General features: G+C 62.8%; 7 protein-coding genes across 7 annotated transcripts; 5 read left to right on the forward strand and 2 right to left on the reverse strand.

The window, feature by feature from the left end:
* Nucleotides 1-811: 811 nt before the first annotated feature.
* On the forward strand, nt 812-3,373 carry AMSG_03906 (uncharacterized protein; the record flags this gene model as incomplete). The annotated part of the gene is made up of 1 exon (XM_013903705.1): nt 812-3,373. The coding sequence occupies one exon, from the start codon at nt 812-814 to the stop codon at nt 3,371-3,373; it is 2,562 nt and encodes an 853-aa protein (XP_013759159.1).
* Nucleotides 3,374-3,585: 212 nt separating this feature from the next.
* Nucleotides 3,586-5,205, forward strand: AMSG_03907 (glutaredoxin). The gene has a single exon (XM_013903706.1). It carries the CDS (start codon nt 3,669-3,671, stop codon nt 5,112-5,114), a length of 1,446 nt encoding a protein of 481 aa, XP_013759160.1. The 5' UTR covers nt 3,586-3,668; the 3' UTR covers nt 5,115-5,205.
* Nucleotides 5,206-5,679: 474 nt separating this feature from the next.
* Nucleotides 5,680-6,462, forward strand: AMSG_03908 (uncharacterized protein; the record flags this gene model as incomplete). The annotated part of the gene is made up of 1 exon (XM_013903707.1): nt 5,680-6,462. One exon carries the CDS (start codon nt 5,680-5,682, stop codon nt 6,460-6,462), a length of 783 nt encoding a protein of 260 aa, XP_013759161.1.
* Nucleotides 6,463-6,472: 10 nt separating this feature from the next.
* On the reverse strand, nt 6,473-7,978 carry AMSG_03909 (uncharacterized protein; the record flags this gene model as incomplete). Its single annotated transcript, XM_013903708.1, has 2 exons — nt 6,473-7,195; nt 7,325-7,978. 2 exons carry the CDS (start codon nt 7,976-7,978, stop codon nt 6,473-6,475), a joined length of 1,377 nt encoding a protein of 458 aa, XP_013759162.1.
* A 1,291-nt stretch (nt 7,979-9,269) lies between these two features.
* AMSG_03910 (uncharacterized protein) lies at nt 9,270-11,843 on the forward strand. Its single transcript, XM_013903709.1, has 2 exons — nt 9,270-9,706; nt 9,992-11,843. The coding sequence occupies exons 1-2, from the start codon at nt 9,281-9,283 to the stop codon at nt 11,702-11,704; spliced, it is 2,139 nt and encodes a 712-aa protein (XP_013759163.1). The 5' UTR covers nt 9,270-9,280; the 3' UTR covers nt 11,705-11,843.
* On the reverse strand, nt 11,724-13,155 carry AMSG_03911 (uncharacterized protein). The gene has a single exon (XM_013903710.1). It carries the CDS (start codon nt 13,140-13,142, stop codon nt 11,745-11,747), a length of 1,398 nt encoding a protein of 465 aa, XP_013759164.1. The 5' UTR covers nt 13,143-13,155; the 3' UTR covers nt 11,724-11,744.
* A 1,125-nt stretch (nt 13,156-14,280) lies between these two features.
* Nucleotides 14,281-16,525, forward strand: AMSG_03912 (serine/threonine protein kinase; the record flags this gene model as incomplete). The annotated part of the gene is made up of 3 exons (XM_013903711.1): nt 14,281-14,310; nt 14,337-14,620; nt 14,665-16,525. 3 exons carry the CDS (start codon nt 14,281-14,283, stop codon nt 16,523-16,525), a joined length of 2,175 nt encoding a protein of 724 aa, XP_013759165.1.
* Between the last annotated feature and the right edge of the window lie 54 nt (nt 16,526-16,579).

The raw sequence follows: 16,579 nt of genomic DNA on the forward strand, positions 1-16,579 counted from the left end.
GGTCCTCCCTACTTCGCCCTCCGACGGTCACTCCTCCCCCCTCCCCCCCCCTCCCCCCCCCCTCTCTCCCGCCATGGACATGTCAGCATGGTGGCTGGCAGTCGGGGTGGCTGCTGGCCTGACCTGCTTAGTAGCTGTCGGCTATGCTATTGTTGCCTCGCTTCGGCCACGCCATGCTCGCCTCGCCCGTCACACGACGACGACGACGACGACCACCACCACTGGCACTACGTCTACTGCCTGTGTCTCGCCCCCGGGTCTGCCTCTACTGCCGCATGCACTACGTGGTGCGCTGCCTCTCCCAGTCCTGCCGCCATCAGCAGAGCCACAGGTGGCTCCTGCCATCGCTCACGCTCGCCTCGCCCGCTCGACTGTTGCCTATGACTCACGTTACACAGACGACATTGTGCCGGCACTCATACTGCCGCCGCTGCGTGATTCCCACGTCCGCCGCCTCGTGGATTTGCTTACGCCGCAGCCACTGCAGCGCCCGCGCTCCTCTGTTCCATCATCAGCACCTCGCTCCTCTCCTCCCTCCTCCTCCTCCTCCTCCTCCGACTCATCGTCGCACCCAGAGTCTGGCTCGTCCGAGTCGGAGCCTGGATCGGTGCCCGGCGCGCACCGTGGCACCTCCGTGCTGCGCTCCGAGAGTAGACAAGGCTCGCGTGGGATAGGAGACTCGTCGGGCTCGACAACCTCACACGAGAGCTCGTGCGCTTCGTCGATCTCAGGCCACGAGCGAGCGTCGTCTCTGCAGCCGCAGCGGAGCCCCGACATTGTCGACGACGAGGCCGCTGCTGTGCTTTCGGCCATGCGCGCGGCCCGGAGCAAGTCGGCTTCGCTGGCCTCGCTCAACGGCGCCAAGGACCGCCCCAGTATCGGTGTGCCCGCCGCACCACAGAAGCACGTCCAGGAGGCTCGCGCAGCGCTGTCCGCGGCGCGTACCACGCTCGGCGTCATCGCCAACCCACAGGCTACCGGCGTTGTCCTCACCCGCGTCAACTCTTGCTCGGCCGCACACCGCGCCGGCCTTCGCAAGGGCGACGTTATCAAGTACGTCGACATCTTCCCGCGCGACGACGAGGACGCAGTCCTCGACCGCATCATTTCGCACGACCCGCTCGAGCTCCTCAACTCGTCCATCCATATCGGGCCGGAGCCCGAGTCAGTCTCAATTGCCGTCCGCTCGCACTCAGACTTGCGCAACCTTCTCGACATCACCTTCCCAGGCGAGCACCAGCGGTTCCACATCATTCGCTACGCCGAGGACGTGGTCGTTGACGTTGTCTTTGGCGCCAAGGGTATGACTATGCAAAAGGTGGCCGACTACCGCTCTGCCGCCGGTGACCGCTGGGTTCATGCCATGGAGGCCAAGAAGAAGCCCGTCGACTACGCCACGCTCTTCACACGCGCCGCATACACAGCAGAGCGCGAGGAGATGCACACATCGTCGTCTGACTCACGCGAGCTCATTCGCTCGCTCTCGGGCTCCATTCAGCCACTCGCCACTGACTCGCTCGCCAGGAACTCTGCCGCCGCGGACGTCGCCCAGCATGCGCTCGGCGGCGAGCTCTTTGCCGAGGCCCGCTCTCTCGGCGAGCTTTCCCACTCGATTGCCGCCTCGATGCTCACCGACGCCTCACTCACTTGCCTCCTCGACGAGCTCCTTGTCCGCGATCTCAACTCGCTCGGCTTCAAGCCTTACGTCTCTCGGCTGTCAGCCCGTGGTGCCGAGCGGCGTGCTCGCTTCATCATCGGCGGCATCCCAGTCCACCTCCGGGTCTCGCCTACCCGTCACCGCATGCTCGATGTCGCCGAAATTGACGCCCAGATCTCGACCGGCCGCGCCGCCTCGCCCACCCGTCCGCCCTCAGTCCTCGAGACCCGCACCGCCTTCCGCGCCCCCTCCGGCGTCCACACCTCGGGCCTTGACGACACGCTACCCTGGAAGACGTGGGCAGATTTTGTTGCCGACCACATGGCCGAGTTTATCACCGACTCAACCCTCTGCACAGGCTGCGGCCGCGTCTTCCCGCCAAACTCAGAGGTGCTCATGGTGTGCGGCCTCCCGTACCATGTGCCATGCGCCCGCTGTCTCGAGTGCCAGCGCCCGCTGCAGGAGACCGGCGTCGTCCCGCCGCCACCGTTCCCGGCGGCCCACCCAGATGCCGCTGGCGACGAGGTCGTCCGTCCCGACCCGGGAGCCCTTTTTGCACCTGCCGTCCGCTCGCGCCTCGCCACCACCGCTCCATCGCGCGCTCATGCTCACGGTCGGTCTGTCGGCCTCTACTGCCCCTCGGACTGGTTCTTCAAGTTTGGCACAAAGTGCGCTCGCTGCGCCGTCACTGTGACGGACTCGCAGCATGTCGTTGCCCTCCGCCGCCTCTGGCACGCTGAATGCTGGAAGTGCACCGCTTGCGACGTCGCTTTTACCCGCGATGCCCGCGTCGCCGCCCACTCGGCCCAACCTGCCCGTCCACGGCCAGACCTGTCGCGGAGTCTTCTTCCCGTCCACGTCTCACCGACCATCTCTGGCCTCGGGCCGTGCCTCGGCCTGCGAGCGCCCGACGCTCCGGCTCATGCCTGGCCGCTACTTCCATTCTGCGAAGACTGCTCAGACGCCCTCGCGTGCGCTGCCTGCAACGGCGTCGCATCGCCCACCGGCGGCCCAGACCCGCTCCTCACCGTCACCTTGCTCGACTCTCTTCCCACCACTTCGCCACTTCGGAACTCAAACTCGGACGAAGAGGCCCCGCCCGTCGCTGGTCCGGGCCCGGTCTCGTCCAAGCTCCATGCCTCGTGCTTCATGGCACTCGTCGAGGAAATCGACAGCGGCGAGCGTCCGCAGTGTGTCGCCTGCGGCCAGCCGTGCCTCGACGGCATCGACGCCCTCGGCGGCCTCTTCCATCGCAAGTGTTTTACCTGCGCCAACTGCAAGCTCCCGGTCGACTTTGACGAATGCTTTGTCTTTCGCGGGGTGCCGTACTGCTCGCGGCGCCTGTGCAAGGCCACCGTCCCTACCTCCATCTACTCGATGCCAGCGCCGATCGTCCGCAACCGCCCCTCCTACTCGTACTCGACCACGCCGTCTTCGTATCTCTCCTACTCGTCCGATGGAGACGGCGGCAACGAGCACGACCCACGCTCGCAGACGAATGCGAACCAGCCGCATGCCTCGGACTACTCGGACTTCTACTCGTACTCGAACGACTATTCGAACGCCGTCGTCTACGTCAAGCCACAACTCGCCGACTATCACCAGAATCGCGGCCGCGCCGGCTTTTTCTCCTCGTTTGTATCCTTTGAGTGGGGCACAGACCTTGCGCGCACCCGATCGCGGCCCATGCTTGCCCGCACGCCGAGCAGGCGCTAGTCTTCACCACTCACCACTCTCCGTGCTGCCTGATGGTCTCCCATGCTGACACTGAACAAAACTACATACCCCCCCCCCCCCATCCTTTCCACCGCTTGCATCTATCCGAGCCAGATCGCGTCAGCTCGTCACGCTGACGGCCCAGCGCAGCCAAAAATGCCACATGTAATGCTAACCTGCCCAAACTCGACCTCTCTCGCACCACACCAGCCCACTCTTCTGCACCCGTGACACCTCAACTCGACGACCTCCGCCTCAACAGCGTTCTCATCTCGACTGACTCACCTCTTTAGCCATGTCGGCCACCAAGCCGGTGGACGAGTCGTGGCCGCTCGAGAATGACGTTCTGTGGTTGCAAGCCGAAATGGCAGCGCTCGGCGAAGAGGGAAAGGAGCGTCTGGAACAGCTGTCAAGGGCAGAGTCCGCAGCGCTATCCAACTCTTGTGAGCTGGCGGTGGATGATCTGTTGCTGGATGCACTTGCTGATGACTCGGTCATATCGTCGAGCTTTGAGGACTTGCACGTCGCTGCTCTTGGCGTTGCCTTGGATGACCTCATCCTCGAGCTTCGCCATCCTGAGTTTGGTCTGGAGATCAAGAAACGGACGTATCATCTGCGCAAGTACCACGACTGCTTTGTGGGCTCGGAGGCGGTGGACTGGATGCTTGAGCGGTATGGCGGTGTGGTGGCATCTCGGGAAGATGCTGTCGTTTTCCTTCAGCGCTTGGTCGACATCAAAGTCATTCGCCACGTCTGCGACGATCACCCGCTCCGCGACGGCTACTTCTTTTACCGTTTCCTCGTGGACGACGCAAGCTACTCGCTCAACACTGCGCGTGTGGTGTCGTCGATGGAGACAGAGCCGCTCAGCCTCATCACTAACCTGCGGAAGACCCTGCAGCGGATTTACGGCAACTACCTCCTCGACGACGGCTTGCTGAATCTCGATGCATTGGCGGCTTCGCCCTCGTTTGCGCACTTTCAAGACAACGTCGCCGAGCTTCAGTCGCTGCAGCTCAACACGCTCACCACCCAAGAGCGCACAACGTTCTTCATCAACACTTACAACATACTTGTCGTCCACGCCGCTATTGTGTACGGGCACCCCACCAACCGGTTCCAGCGTGCATGGTTCTTCTCCAAGCCGCACTATCTCATCGACGGGCATGTCTTCTCACTCTCTGTCATCGAGCACGGCATTCTCCGCGCCAATACCAAGGCGCCCGGCGCGCTCCGCGCTCCGCTGCGCCAGGATGATCCGCGGCTTGCCTATGCCTGCGACGGCGTTGACCCGCGCATCCACTTTGCACTCAACTGCGGCGCGATCTCCTGCCCGCCCATCCGCGTCTACCTCCCGCACAACGTCGAGGCTGCCCTCGAGCTCTCGGCGCACAGTTTCTGCGAGCATGAGGCTTGGGTGGTGTCACTGGCCAGCGAGCGCGGCGCTGCCGCCGGTGCCACTGGCAAAGACGACGCCTTGCTCGATGCGTCGGACCACGATGCCGTTTTCGCCGCCAACCCGATGACCCTGCCATCGCCAGCTTCGCGATATGGTGTTTCGCTCTCCAAGCTCTTCTCGTGGTACAACTCGGACTTTGCCACGTCGGACAGAGAGCTCCTTCTCTTCATCGCCCGCTACGTCAACGACATCCGCGCTGCTGTCCTCCACAATCTTGCTACAACCGGCAACTACAAGATCAAGTACCGCAACTACAACTGGACGGCCAACATCCGTGGTTGATGGTTGATGCACCACACGCTCCATTTGCCAACCCGAGGCGTGATTGCGGTCGATCACGGCGAGCACCTTTCAATATCAAACCACTCCTTCCCCCCGTACGTGCCTGCGCCCCGCGCCTCCCGCCAACGTCCCACCACCTCTCTCAAACCATGTCGCTCCGGCTCGACGACCTGACTTCCAGCCGAGGGTGGATCCAAGGCGGGGTACGTACCTCTCACATTTCCCTCACTCGCAGTCTCTAGCCAGTTTGTTACTGCCACACTCATTGGGCTATCTGCGTGTGTGCGGTGCGGCGGAGCAGGAGACAGTGCCGTCGCTACGGGCCGGGTCGGCTGGGAGCCGGCGGCGGGAACGGACTGGCGCTCAGACACCACCGCCGGGTTTGGGAGCTGCTGACAGGGAGAGAGCCGAGCTAGTAGAGGTTGATCTGGGAGGATTGGGAGGAGTATGGATTGCTACGCTGGGATCATGTCTCAAGTCGCTTGTGGCTGCTATGTGGAGAGCGTATCAGAAGAGAGCACGTCGTGTCCATGCCGAGCATGTCTTGCAGCAGATCAGGGGCCGGATGGAGGTAGCGGATCCAGTCCTCCTCGCTCTCGTCCAAGACTTGCATGAGGTGTGCAGCGCAGGGCTGGATGCGGTGGCGCATGTGGCTCCACTGGCTACCTCGTCGCCGATGGGCTTTCTTGGCGTCATTACCCTCGGCGAGCGGAAGGCCTGGCTGGCCAAGGTTGCGGATGCTGATCATGTCGAGCGGGCCCCATCCGCGAGGGCCTACTGCGTCCGCGTCGGCAACGCATGGGTTGATGTCCTCCTCTTGACCCTCGAGTGCAAGTTGAGGGAGGCGCGATCGTTTGTGGCGTCGTCACGGAAAAAGTCGCTTGCTGGCGCTCTGCGTAGCCTTGAGACCTGGGCCGCCGAAGTTCACACCTCGCTCGCCTCGGCGCGTATCGAGTCCGCTGTCGACGAGGCCCTCGGCGATGCCGACGCTGAGGTGGAAAAGGCAGCAAGCCCGAGTCCGGTGCCGACCGCGATGCCATCGACTGTGCTGTCGGCGAGTCGGGAGCAGACGCCCGCCACGCCACCACCAGTTCCGGCGTTGCCCAGCTCGCCGATCCTAGCTGTGCTTTCGACTCGCAGCGAGGTGACGCCGCTTCAGTCGGTGGAGGAGATTGAGGGCTGGATAGCGGCCGGCGAAGCCAACCGCGAGGCAATGCAGGCCGAGGGCGTGACGGCGACCGCGGCGCTCAAAGTGTGGCGGGAGGAGCAAGCCCGCGCAGCGGTGCTGCGGGCGACGCTGGCACATATTGCAGGAGAGCTGCGACAGCTGCAAACCGACGGCAAGTGAGAAGCTTGTTTTACTTGCGCGCCTTAAAGGCGAACTTGGTGGCCTTGAATCGCTCAAGGATGCTCTGGGCGAGCGCGGGTTCCGGTGACTTGGATCGGACGACGGGCGCTAGCGAGGCGTCAACCTTGCCGGTCGCAAGTAGCTTGTCGATCAGGTCCGTGGCGTGACTGGCAACAGCAGTGCGGAGCGGGGCATTGTCTCGGGCGGCGGGGTCGACTCGGGAATCAGCCAGAAGAAGCTCGACGACGTCGGCGTGGCCGAGGCGAACAGCCTCGCAGATGGCCTGATTGTCGCGGGCGGTTGGGTCGACCCGCTCGTCGGCGAGGAAGAGTGGGATTACCGACGCGGCGCCATGAGCCACAGCTGAGAGCAGGGGCTCGTTGTCGCGAACGGCCGGGTCGATCCGGGCATCAGCAAGAAGAATGGCGATGATGCCGACCGCCCCGGTTCTGGCGGCAAGCCGCAGAACGAGACAGTTGCGTTCAGCCGGATCAACGCCGCCATCGGCAAGGAGGGCGGCGACAGCCTTGTCGGCGCCAAGCTTGGCGAGAGCACACAGTACATTCGAGGTCTTGTAAAGCAGCGGAGCAAACCGCTCGGATGAGACGAGCGCACGGGCAACGCGGGAATGGCCCAGCGACATAGCAAGCTCAAATGCGGAGTTGTACACCTTTTGCGAGTACTCGACGTCATCGAGAGTAAGCAGATGGGAGACACACAAGAGCGCACCGTCCTCAACCGCCGCACACAAAAGACGACCGTGGTTGACGGACATATGATCGGTGAGAGGAAGCAGAGTGGAAAACGCAGAGATAGCATCCATAGAAAAGGGGCGTCTCAGATAGGTGTGGCTCGTGAGTACCTGGCGAGCGTTCAGGCAAGACGAAAGGGCAGCGTTGATGACAGCAGGCGATCCCGAGTCGACGATGCACTTGACCACAATCGAGTGGGCGGTTTGCAGCTCAAGGCCCACAGCGCTGGCCAGAATGGTAAAGAGTGAGACACAGCCCTTGCGAGCAACCAAGGCGGTTGCGATGCTCAAGTCTCTTGCGACCTTTGGCGAGGTGGTGTCGATGGACGACAGGACCTGGTTGAGCAGTTCGTTGCGAGCGGCATCGACATTGTCCGCTCCCTTACTCTTTGCCGAGCTTACAGCATGCTGGGCAATGGACCAAACAACGGCGATACCAGGGCGATCCGAGACTGATTTGCAGACCGAGGCAAAGACAGACTGATCATCATCAGGAGAGATCTCGCTAAGATCGAGACGCGCCATGGGAGTCTGAAGCGCAGTCGCAGCCATCAGCTCACTCTGACGCAACATCCATGACACACATCGGTACCTCTCCCACTCCAAGTTGTTCGTCAGTCCAGCCATGGCAAACCACTTGTTTTCAAAGAACGGATCATGGAGAACGGTGTGAAAGTGCTTGGAGGTGGCCGAAAGCGCCGCCATGTCTTTCGCCCGCAGCACCTTGCTCTCCACCACAATCCGATGCAGGACCTCCGGAGGCATGTCTTTCAGCGATGTACAGCCTGTGCTTCCGTCTGTCGACATGATGATGGTGATGAAGATGGAGGGGGGTGGGTGGGGGTGGGGGGGTGGGGGGGGGGGGGGGGTGGGGGTGACGGTAGGGAGAGGTGGTGGTGGGTGCACGGACACGAGGAAGAGCAGGCCGGTCACAGGGTGTAGGAGCGGGTGGTCATCGGTTTGGAACGGATCGGGTGTACGGGGTGCCGATGGGCGGGGTATTGGGGTTAGTGATGATCAAGTTGGGGCTTGGATGGATGGATGGATGGATGGAAGGATGGATGTGTGTGTGTGTGTGTGTGTGTGTGTGTGTGTGTGTGTGTGTGTGTGGTCCCGGGGTAGTGGTAGGGGGTGATGCGTGCGATGTGGGCGATGTGGGCGGTGGAACAGTTACAGAGCGACAAGGAACGAGATGAAAGACAACATACCGATGGATATCTTCTTGAGAAGACTGCCTTGCTGAGTGTGGCATTGTTGTCGGCAGCTCGAATGCGATCATCCGCACAAGTCGGCGATCGGAAGGCAAGTGATGCCATGCCATGCCGTGCGATGCGACGAGCTACATCACGATGCAAGGCGATGACGTAAGGGCATATGGCATTAAAATGAGGGAGAATATATGGATGTGTGTGTTTGTGTGTGTGTGTGTGTGTGGGGGGGGGTTGTGTCGATCGCCGACTCGGCCAAGTCCATTGCTTGACCATGTCCGCCACCAACGCTGCAGCACACGTCGCCCGCCTCCGTCTCAGCCTCAGCCTCAACCACAGCTACAGACAGACCTCTCTCCAGGTTTCCAAAGACGGAGAGGAGGGAGCACATATGGCTGCGACACAGGCAGTGTGGACGGGAAACGAGACCGGGAGCGAGTCTGGCTCTGCGACCATATCTGGTGGTGAAGTTAGCGGTGGTAGCGGTGACATCGGTGGTGGTGGCGGTGGCGGTGGTGGCCGAGGTCGTGGTCGTCCGAGTCGCACAGGTGATGGAGGAGGAGGAGGAGGGAGTGCTATCATGGCGCGCCTTGTGGGTGATGGGGATTGGAGTGGTCATGAGTATGATCTGGTGGTCGGTCGGAATACTGTACTGAGAGCTGCGCAAGATGGTGATGATGATGATGTGAGTAGGGTCAAGGCGGAAGTGGCCAAGCTGCCTGTCACTGATGCTATCGTTGCTGTGGCTGACATACAGATCTCCCGTCCACATGCCTGCATCATGGTGGGTGCGAATGGGAGAAGGGTGTACATCGAAGACCTTGGCTCTCTCAATGGCACTTGGGCAGCTGCCGATCCCATGTCGGATGCCATGGAGAAGCTCGATCTCCGCGTCCGTTACGTCTTCTACTTTCCACCCGACGACGACGAGGGCATCCGCATCCGCTTTGGTACCATGAAGATGCGCATCCTGAAAGGCTCTGGTCGCCGAGTTGCCTTTGCCTCGGACGTCGGACTCAAAGGGCTTGGAAGCTCCGACGTCGGTGGCGCCAAGCGCGACGACAACCACCACAACGACGACGACGTCATTGAGGACGACGATGATGGGGAGGATAGTGATGCCACTCTCTCTGCAGAGCCCGAGCTCGAGCCCAAGTCAGGCTTGCACAGTCAGCCCCCCACTGCAGCTGGCAACGCCGACGCCGACGCCGAGATCGACGAGACTCTGGCTACGCTCCCGGTCACCCATACGGGCGAGCCGCGTGCAGTCTCACCGACCCTGCTCGTCGCTTCGCCACCCAGATCACCGTCCCCGACCCTGCTCGTCGCTTCGCCACCTAGACCGCCGTCCCCTACCTTGCTCATCGCTTCGCCACCCAGACCACCGTCGCCGACGGTGCCCGTAGCCTCGCCACCCAGACAACCGTCGCCGACGGTGCCCATAGCGTCGCCACCCAGACAACCGTCGCCGACGGTGCGCGCTGTCTCGCCCACAATGTGCGCAGCGTCACCAATTGTCGATGATGACGATGAGTCGACCACGGACGCAGGCACTGCTCCCATGCCACAGGTTCCGACCACCGGCAGCAAATCCGAGAGCGGCTCGGATGCCACCGTTGGTGACGGTGACTCGGTTGGGGCACTGCTAATTCCGATGGACTGCCCGCCGCCGTCGCAGCCGTCATCGCTGATCCACGCTGCTTCGCACTCGGTTGTCATCTCAGATGAGTCGTCGGACATTGCGCTTGGTGACAATGACGGCTCGGTCACCGACGATGGACAAACCGGCTCCGATTCGGAGGCCAACGCGTCGTCCGAAGCACCGCCGCTGGTGGGCCCAGGCGCCGACTCGGAGGTGACACTTACGATGCATGCAGCAACGGCGTCGATTGGCTCGGCGGCCGGTGGCGTGCCGGCGCCGCCAGCGAAGCCGCAGCGGTCGAGACGGCGAGTCATCACCGACACGCTCGACATGGACGACGAGAGCGATGAGAGCGACAGCAGCGCGACCGCCGGCGGTGCTGACCGCGCCGCTGCAACCACTGAGGCTGTTGCTATGGACCTCGTGACATCCGACGCTGCACTCGACACCGATGATGAGACCACAGACGGCGGCGAGGAAGGCTCTACCACGGCCCCGGCTGACGCAATAACCGTCTCGTCGACTGCGGCTGTCGGCACCGACCTCGCGACCTCCAACGCTGCCGTCGACAAGGATGCCGAGATCGCGAGCAGCGGCGCGGAAGACACTACCACTGATTCGGTGGATGATGTCGCTGCTGCAGAATCCATCGTCATTCTGCCGGCTGTCGATCCTCCGCCGCCACCTGCCGACCCCTCACCTGCGCCACCGGCGTCGGTGGCAGACGCGTTTGCGGCCGTGGCAGGCGACCTCTCCACTCCCCCCTCCTCCCTCACGGTGGCCAAGCTCAAGGCCGTCTGCACCGCCGCTGGCCTCTCCACCACCGGCCGCAAGGCAGATCTCGTCTCACGTGTTGCTGCTGCCCTCCCAGCGGCCGCTGCCCCGGCGTCCGATCCCACGGCTGGGCCCAAGCGCAAGCGCAAGCGGTCGAAAAAGGCGTCGCCGCCTCCCAGAGCGCCGCGGGCCAAGCGGGCCAAGCGGGCCAAGCCGAACGCGCCGGCTGTGTCCAAGTCCCAGGCCACCACGACAGTGGCGGCGTCGCCAGCTGCCACTTCATCGTCAGCGGCAATCGCCGTCATGCTGACCGGCATCACTGACTCGGAGGCAGAGCGCATGGTTGCATCGCTCGGTGGGAGCATGGCGACTGAGCCAGCCGGTGCCACCCACCTCATCACCGACAAGGTTCGGAGGACGGCCAAGTTTATGGCTTGCCTCGCGCGCGGCGTCCCCATTGTGTCGGACAAGTGGCTCGATGACTCGTTCCGTGCCGGCCACGCCCTCGCCGCCGACACCTACATCCTTCGCGATCGCCCTGCCGAGCGCAAGTTTGGCTTCAAGTTGCAAGACTCACTCGCTGCCGCCGCCGCTCATAATCTCTTTGGCGGCCTCTGTGTCTATGTCACGCCCAGGACTGTGCCGCCGCCGGCCATGCTCCACGACATCATCATCGTGACCGGAGGCACGGTTTGCAAGAGCAAGGCGGCGGCGCTGCGGAGCGCGGCGACAATTGTTGTCGCCTGCGATGCCGACGCCGCCTTTGCCGCCAAGGCCGCCTCCAAGGGCCACACGGTTGTCTCGTCTGAGTTCGTACTCTCGGGCCTGTTGCGCTACAAGCTCGAGGCGGAGGCCTTTGCGATGTAAAGGCCGACTCTCGCTGCTTCGACTCCGACCTTTAATCAAGCTAGCTGTCGCGAAGCAGATGCTCGGCGCCGTACCGCGCCGCAAAAGCGCGGCCCGAGGTAGGCATGGTAAGCCCGGCGGTCCCGAGATGATGAACAACGAGCTTGGCGACTTCAGGCGCCTCGACGCGAATCGCCTTCTTGAACACGGTCTCCAGCGCCACCACCGGAACCGCCACCTTTGCCGCCGCGGCGTCGGTCAGCATGGCCTCGACCGTCTCTAGCGTCTCAGACCGAACCGCTGCCAACAGCAGCGCCGCATACGATGCCGGCGACCGGGAAAAGCCCGAGTCGGCCATGAGCTTGTCGTAAAAGCCCACCTCGTGCATCTGCCCAAACGTGGCGTAGCCGAGGAGCAGCGCGTCAAAGGTCTCGGCCGTCGGTACCACGCCCTGCGCCACAGCCTCCTTGAACGTGGCAGCCATGCGCTCAGTCTCGCCGATCCGCGCGCAAGCTTGCAGAATAACGTTGAACGCACTAATGGTGGGCGCACTGCCATCGGCTATCGCCGCCTCCAGCACGTCGCACGCAGCCTCGGCAGTCTCGGGCGAGGCACCAATGGCGTCGACCACAGGCATCAGCTCATCGACGCTCAGCACTTCGCCGCATCCGTTCTCGTCGGCCTCGCACATCAGTCGCAGCGCCGTCGACACATCGTTCGCCTGCGCAGCGCTGTTGATGAGCGCAAGCTCCGCCTCGCGCGGCTCGTACCCGGCCTCTAGCCACAGCTCGGACCCCGCCCGGGCCAGCTCCAGCTCACCGGAAGCGACAGCTGTGTCTAGCACGGCGGCCAAGATCCCTCGGTCGAGCCGACTGCGACAGCCGCCGGTCGTTTGGGCGGCGGCAACGAGCTCGTCTGTCCGCGCCGCGACCTTGTCGAGCGCAAAGGCGGTGCCCTCTGCATGCAAATGGGTGGTAAAGAGCGAGAGCGCCCGCCAGTACACGTTGTTGGCCACTGACGCGCCTGTCAGCTCGAGCTCGCGAAGGACAACCAGCGCCGCTGGCGGATCGGCGTGCCTGATGGCGGCGTTGAAGAGGCCAAGATAGACGGCCGAGTGCGGGAGATGGCCATCATCCAGGACGTCCTGCAGCAGACGGAGGGCCACATCCAGCCTCCCGCCCTCTGCGGTCGCCAGCAGCAGCGACTCACGAGTCCGGAGCGTCGGCTTGAGCTTGAACCGCCTCTGCATCATCTCGTAGAGAGCAAAGGCGCGCTTGACATCAAAGGGAGAGGAGCAGCATCTGAGCAGAGCGTTAAAGGTAGGCACTGTAGGAGCCAATCCTGCACGAGTCATTTCCTCCAGCAGAGCATATCCAGTAACAATGTCTCTTTCACTTGCCAGTGCGTTCATCAAACCATTGTATGTCCCCACATTGGGCACGATGCCCTTGGCCTTCATCTCCTCTGCCAACGCCAGTGCCTTGCTCCCACTACCACGACCACGGGCCTTGGCTATGGCTGCGTTGTACCCACTCACCGAAGACACCAGACGCACACCGTCCTTCACACATACACCTCGACACAAGTGGAGCATCTTGCTGTCTCTTGAGTCGGGTGCTGTGCCCCCCCCTCCCCCCTCAAGTCGCCGTCTGCCCTGGCTGTAGCCGTAGCCCAACCGAGCGAGCGAGCCAAAGGGTGCTGACCCGTGGATCGAGCGAACTCGGCCCTCGGGGACGACAAGGCGACCAAGCTGAGATCGCCACCACACACATGATCATGATCATGATCAAATAGCCCCCCCCCCTACATCGCCCATATCCTTCCCCTCCTCTCCTTCCTTCACTCCATCCTTCCCTTTTCTCTCAACCACATGTCCCCACTCCCCCCCCCCCCCCCTCCCTTTCCCCTCGTCACACCCGTCACACCCTTCATCACCACGTCGTCGCCTTTCCTCCAATCATCAAGCCTTCTTAAACTCTCTGATCTGACGGCTGCATCAGCACCATCTTCTCCTGAAGTAGTGACTGGTCCAGGTTGTGATTCTGGTGGAGAGACTCCTGAATTGCGAGCCAGATGGCGGCATTGGTCCCTGAGGCAGCAGAGTCTGGTGATGGTTGGGCGGAGCGGAGGGGCAATGGCCCAATTCCACCAAATCCTCGTCCCCTCCCCTGCTGCCGCTGCCGCTGGCCTTGACTGACACCGCTCTCTGTACAGGCTCTATTGAGAGGATCAGTTGGACAAGTGACATGTGGAGAGGAAGGGTATTGGAAAAGGTGGTAGAGGGAAGGAGGAGGAGTTGTGTGCTGCTATGGACCATGGTGGCAGTGTGGGTCACCGCTTCCCTCCCCACCTCGACCACTCCCGTCTTCCGCAGGTGACAGCTGTTCGTAGTCATGGCGGACGAAGGAGTTCAAGTGGAAAGTCATCCGGTGGGCAACAACAGCTCGTAGTGGCTCTCGCTAGTAGCCATTATGGATCGAGTGCCAGTGGTAGTGGGCTGTTATTTTCCTCGGACATCGATGTGGTCGAACAGGAGGAGGAAGATGACGATGATGATGTTCTCTCGTTCTCCTCTGATGCTGAAGATGATGATGAAGATGAGCCCGGCACCGGAGGAGGTTGCACTGGTCAAAGTCGAGACGACGGCCGCCAGTCGACTACCGATGCGGATGCGATTGGAGATGTTTCGACAACTAGGGATACACGCGGCGGCTCCTCGTCGACGACATCGTCGTCGGCATCGTCGCGCTCCAAGTCGTCGTCACCCTCGCTCTCCGGCGGCGAATCCGAGTCTTCTGACTTGTCCGACTCGCCCAACTCGTCCGACGTTGATGTCCGCCTGCCGGCGGCGAGAGTCAGCACGCCCGATGGCACCGACGCCGCGAGCGAGACCCAGACCCAGACCCAGACCCAGACCCAGAGTGTGGCGCCCGAGTCGTCGGTCAAAGCCAAAAGTCGTCGCGGCTATTCCGCCTCCGTAGCCGCAAGTCCAAGTCCAAGTCCAAGACCAAGACCAAGACCAAGACCAAGACCAAGTCGCCTTCACTCTCAAAGTCCAAGTTCAAATCCAAGTCTCGCACAGCGGCCAAGGTCTCCGACTCGTCGTCGGCCTCGGGGCCCGACAACCCTTCGCCCAAGTTTACGCCCAAGCCCCAGCAGGCATCATCGTCATCGTCGTCGTCGTCGTCGTCATCGTCGTCGTCATCATCGTCGTCGTCGTCGTCGGGTCCCTCGTCCACACAGGCCACCGCTGCTGGTGCTGTAGTGCCGACCTCGACAGCTAGCAAATCCAGCCGCAGCGGGCGGTCGAAGCGGTCTTCACGCGAACGGACCGGATCCGGGAGCAAGCTGTCGCGCGGAACGTCCAAGTCCAAGCACCGGCGTTCGCGCGGGAGCAAGGCCAAGATCAAGTCCAAGGCGGCCAAGCGCAGTCGCCACAAGTCTCGGCCCGAGCCGATACAGGCCTACGAAGACTCGTACCAGGACGCCGTCGCCCGGTTTGAGCAGTACGACCAGTACGAGTCGCGGCTGCTCTCCATGGCAGCCACTGACGATCCGATCACAGCGTCAGACTCGGGCTCGGGCTCGTCGTCGACCTTCTCCTCGCTCTCGGGCTCGTCGTCGAGCTCAGGCTCGCAGCTCGCAGTACAGCCGGGCGGAGGCCGCATGGGCTCGCATCCTGTGGTGATCGAGGAAGACAAGGTGCTGGGCAAAGGCAACTTTTCCACCGTCTACCGCGGTTACCTTGGGGATGTCGCAGTGGCCATCAAGATCCCACGCGTCCCACCGGAGCTGCAAAAGCCCGACGCCAACATGTCAGCCGCCAAGCTGCAGGCCCGTATCAAGCGGCGGAAAAAGGTCAAGTCACCCGAGTGGCTGTGGAACCAGGAGCTGTCTATGCTGCGCGCAGCGTGCGCCAGGCCACGCTCCAAGTACGTCTGCCGCCTTGTCGGCGAGGGCACGTTTGTACGGCCAGGCAGCGACGACGATGATGTGGTCAAGGGCCTCATCTTCAAGATGTATGTCGGCGGCACGCTCACCGACCACATCAACAAGCGGAAGGGCGAGCACGGCGGCCTCCCGCAGGCCGCCTTTCTCAAGCACGCCCGCGAGATGGCCGACGGCCTCGCCTTTCTCCACGCCCGGAACATTGTCTTCCGCGACCTCAAGCCCGACAACTGCCTCATCTCGCAGCCGGTCGGTGGCCACCTGGTCCTCGCAGACTTTGGGCTGGCCCAGAATGCAGGGCTGCCGTCGCTCCACGGCATCCTCGGGACCCGAACCTACATGGCGCCCGAGGGCTTCTCCGGCAAGCGGCTTGTTCAGCCGGCGCTCGACGTCTGGTCCTTTGGTTGTTGCCTCATCCACATGTGGTGCGGCGTCCGGCCGTGGAACGACTACTCGCGCGACGAGTTCCATGAGGCCCGACACAACTTTGAGACGCCCGAGCTGCCCATCGATGACTTTGACCAGCACAAGATGATGGTCCGTGATTACCGCCAGCTCTGGCTCGAGCAAAAGGTGCGCGACCTCATGGAGCGAGCCGTCGTCTACGACGCCGACGACCGCACCCTCACTGCCGCCCTCGCCGCCCGCATCCTCCGCCACCTCATCCATGTCGTCGCCTCGGAGCGCAAAATTGCCCAGAAGAGCTCGGCCTCGTTCTCCTCGCGCTCCCGTCGCTCCACCTCCAAGCGCTCGTCCTCCCGCCGCCACACCCGCGACCGCGATCGCAGCGCCAAGCGCCGCTCGCGCCAGTCCAAGCACACACCGCCGCGCCCGACCACCGCGCCTCCCGCCTCGTCATCTTCGACAACCTCGTCGTCGTCGACGTCTTCGTAGCCCTCTTTCTGCCATACTGCCATCTTCAAAGCACAGGGCTAGCCGCACCTGTCT

Source organism: Thecamonas trahens (assembly GCF_000142905.1).
Source record: "Thecamonas trahens ATCC 50062 unplaced genomic scaffold supercont1.16, whole genome shotgun sequence".
In the NCBI taxonomy this organism is placed as follows: Eukaryota; order Apusomonadida; family Apusomonadidae; genus Thecamonas; species Thecamonas trahens.

Bases quoted from the DNA above. Each gene is read 5' to 3' on its own strand.
- AMSG_03907 (XM_013903706.1), top strand. From the start codon at position 3,669: ATGTCGGCCACCAAGCCGGTGGACGAGTCGTGGCCGCTCGAGAATGAC.
- AMSG_03910 (XM_013903709.1), top strand. From the start codon at position 9,281: ATGTCGGATGCCATGGAGAAGCTCGATCTCCGCGTCCGTTACGTCTTC. The intron at 9,707-9,991 runs GTCGCTTCGCCA...CCCATGCCACAG, and splicing joins CAGTCTCACCGACCCTGCTC to GTTCCGACCACCGGCAGCAA.
- AMSG_03911 (XM_013903710.1), bottom strand. From the start codon at position 13,142: ATGAAGGCCAAGGGCATCGTGCCCAATGTGGGGACATACAATGGTTTG.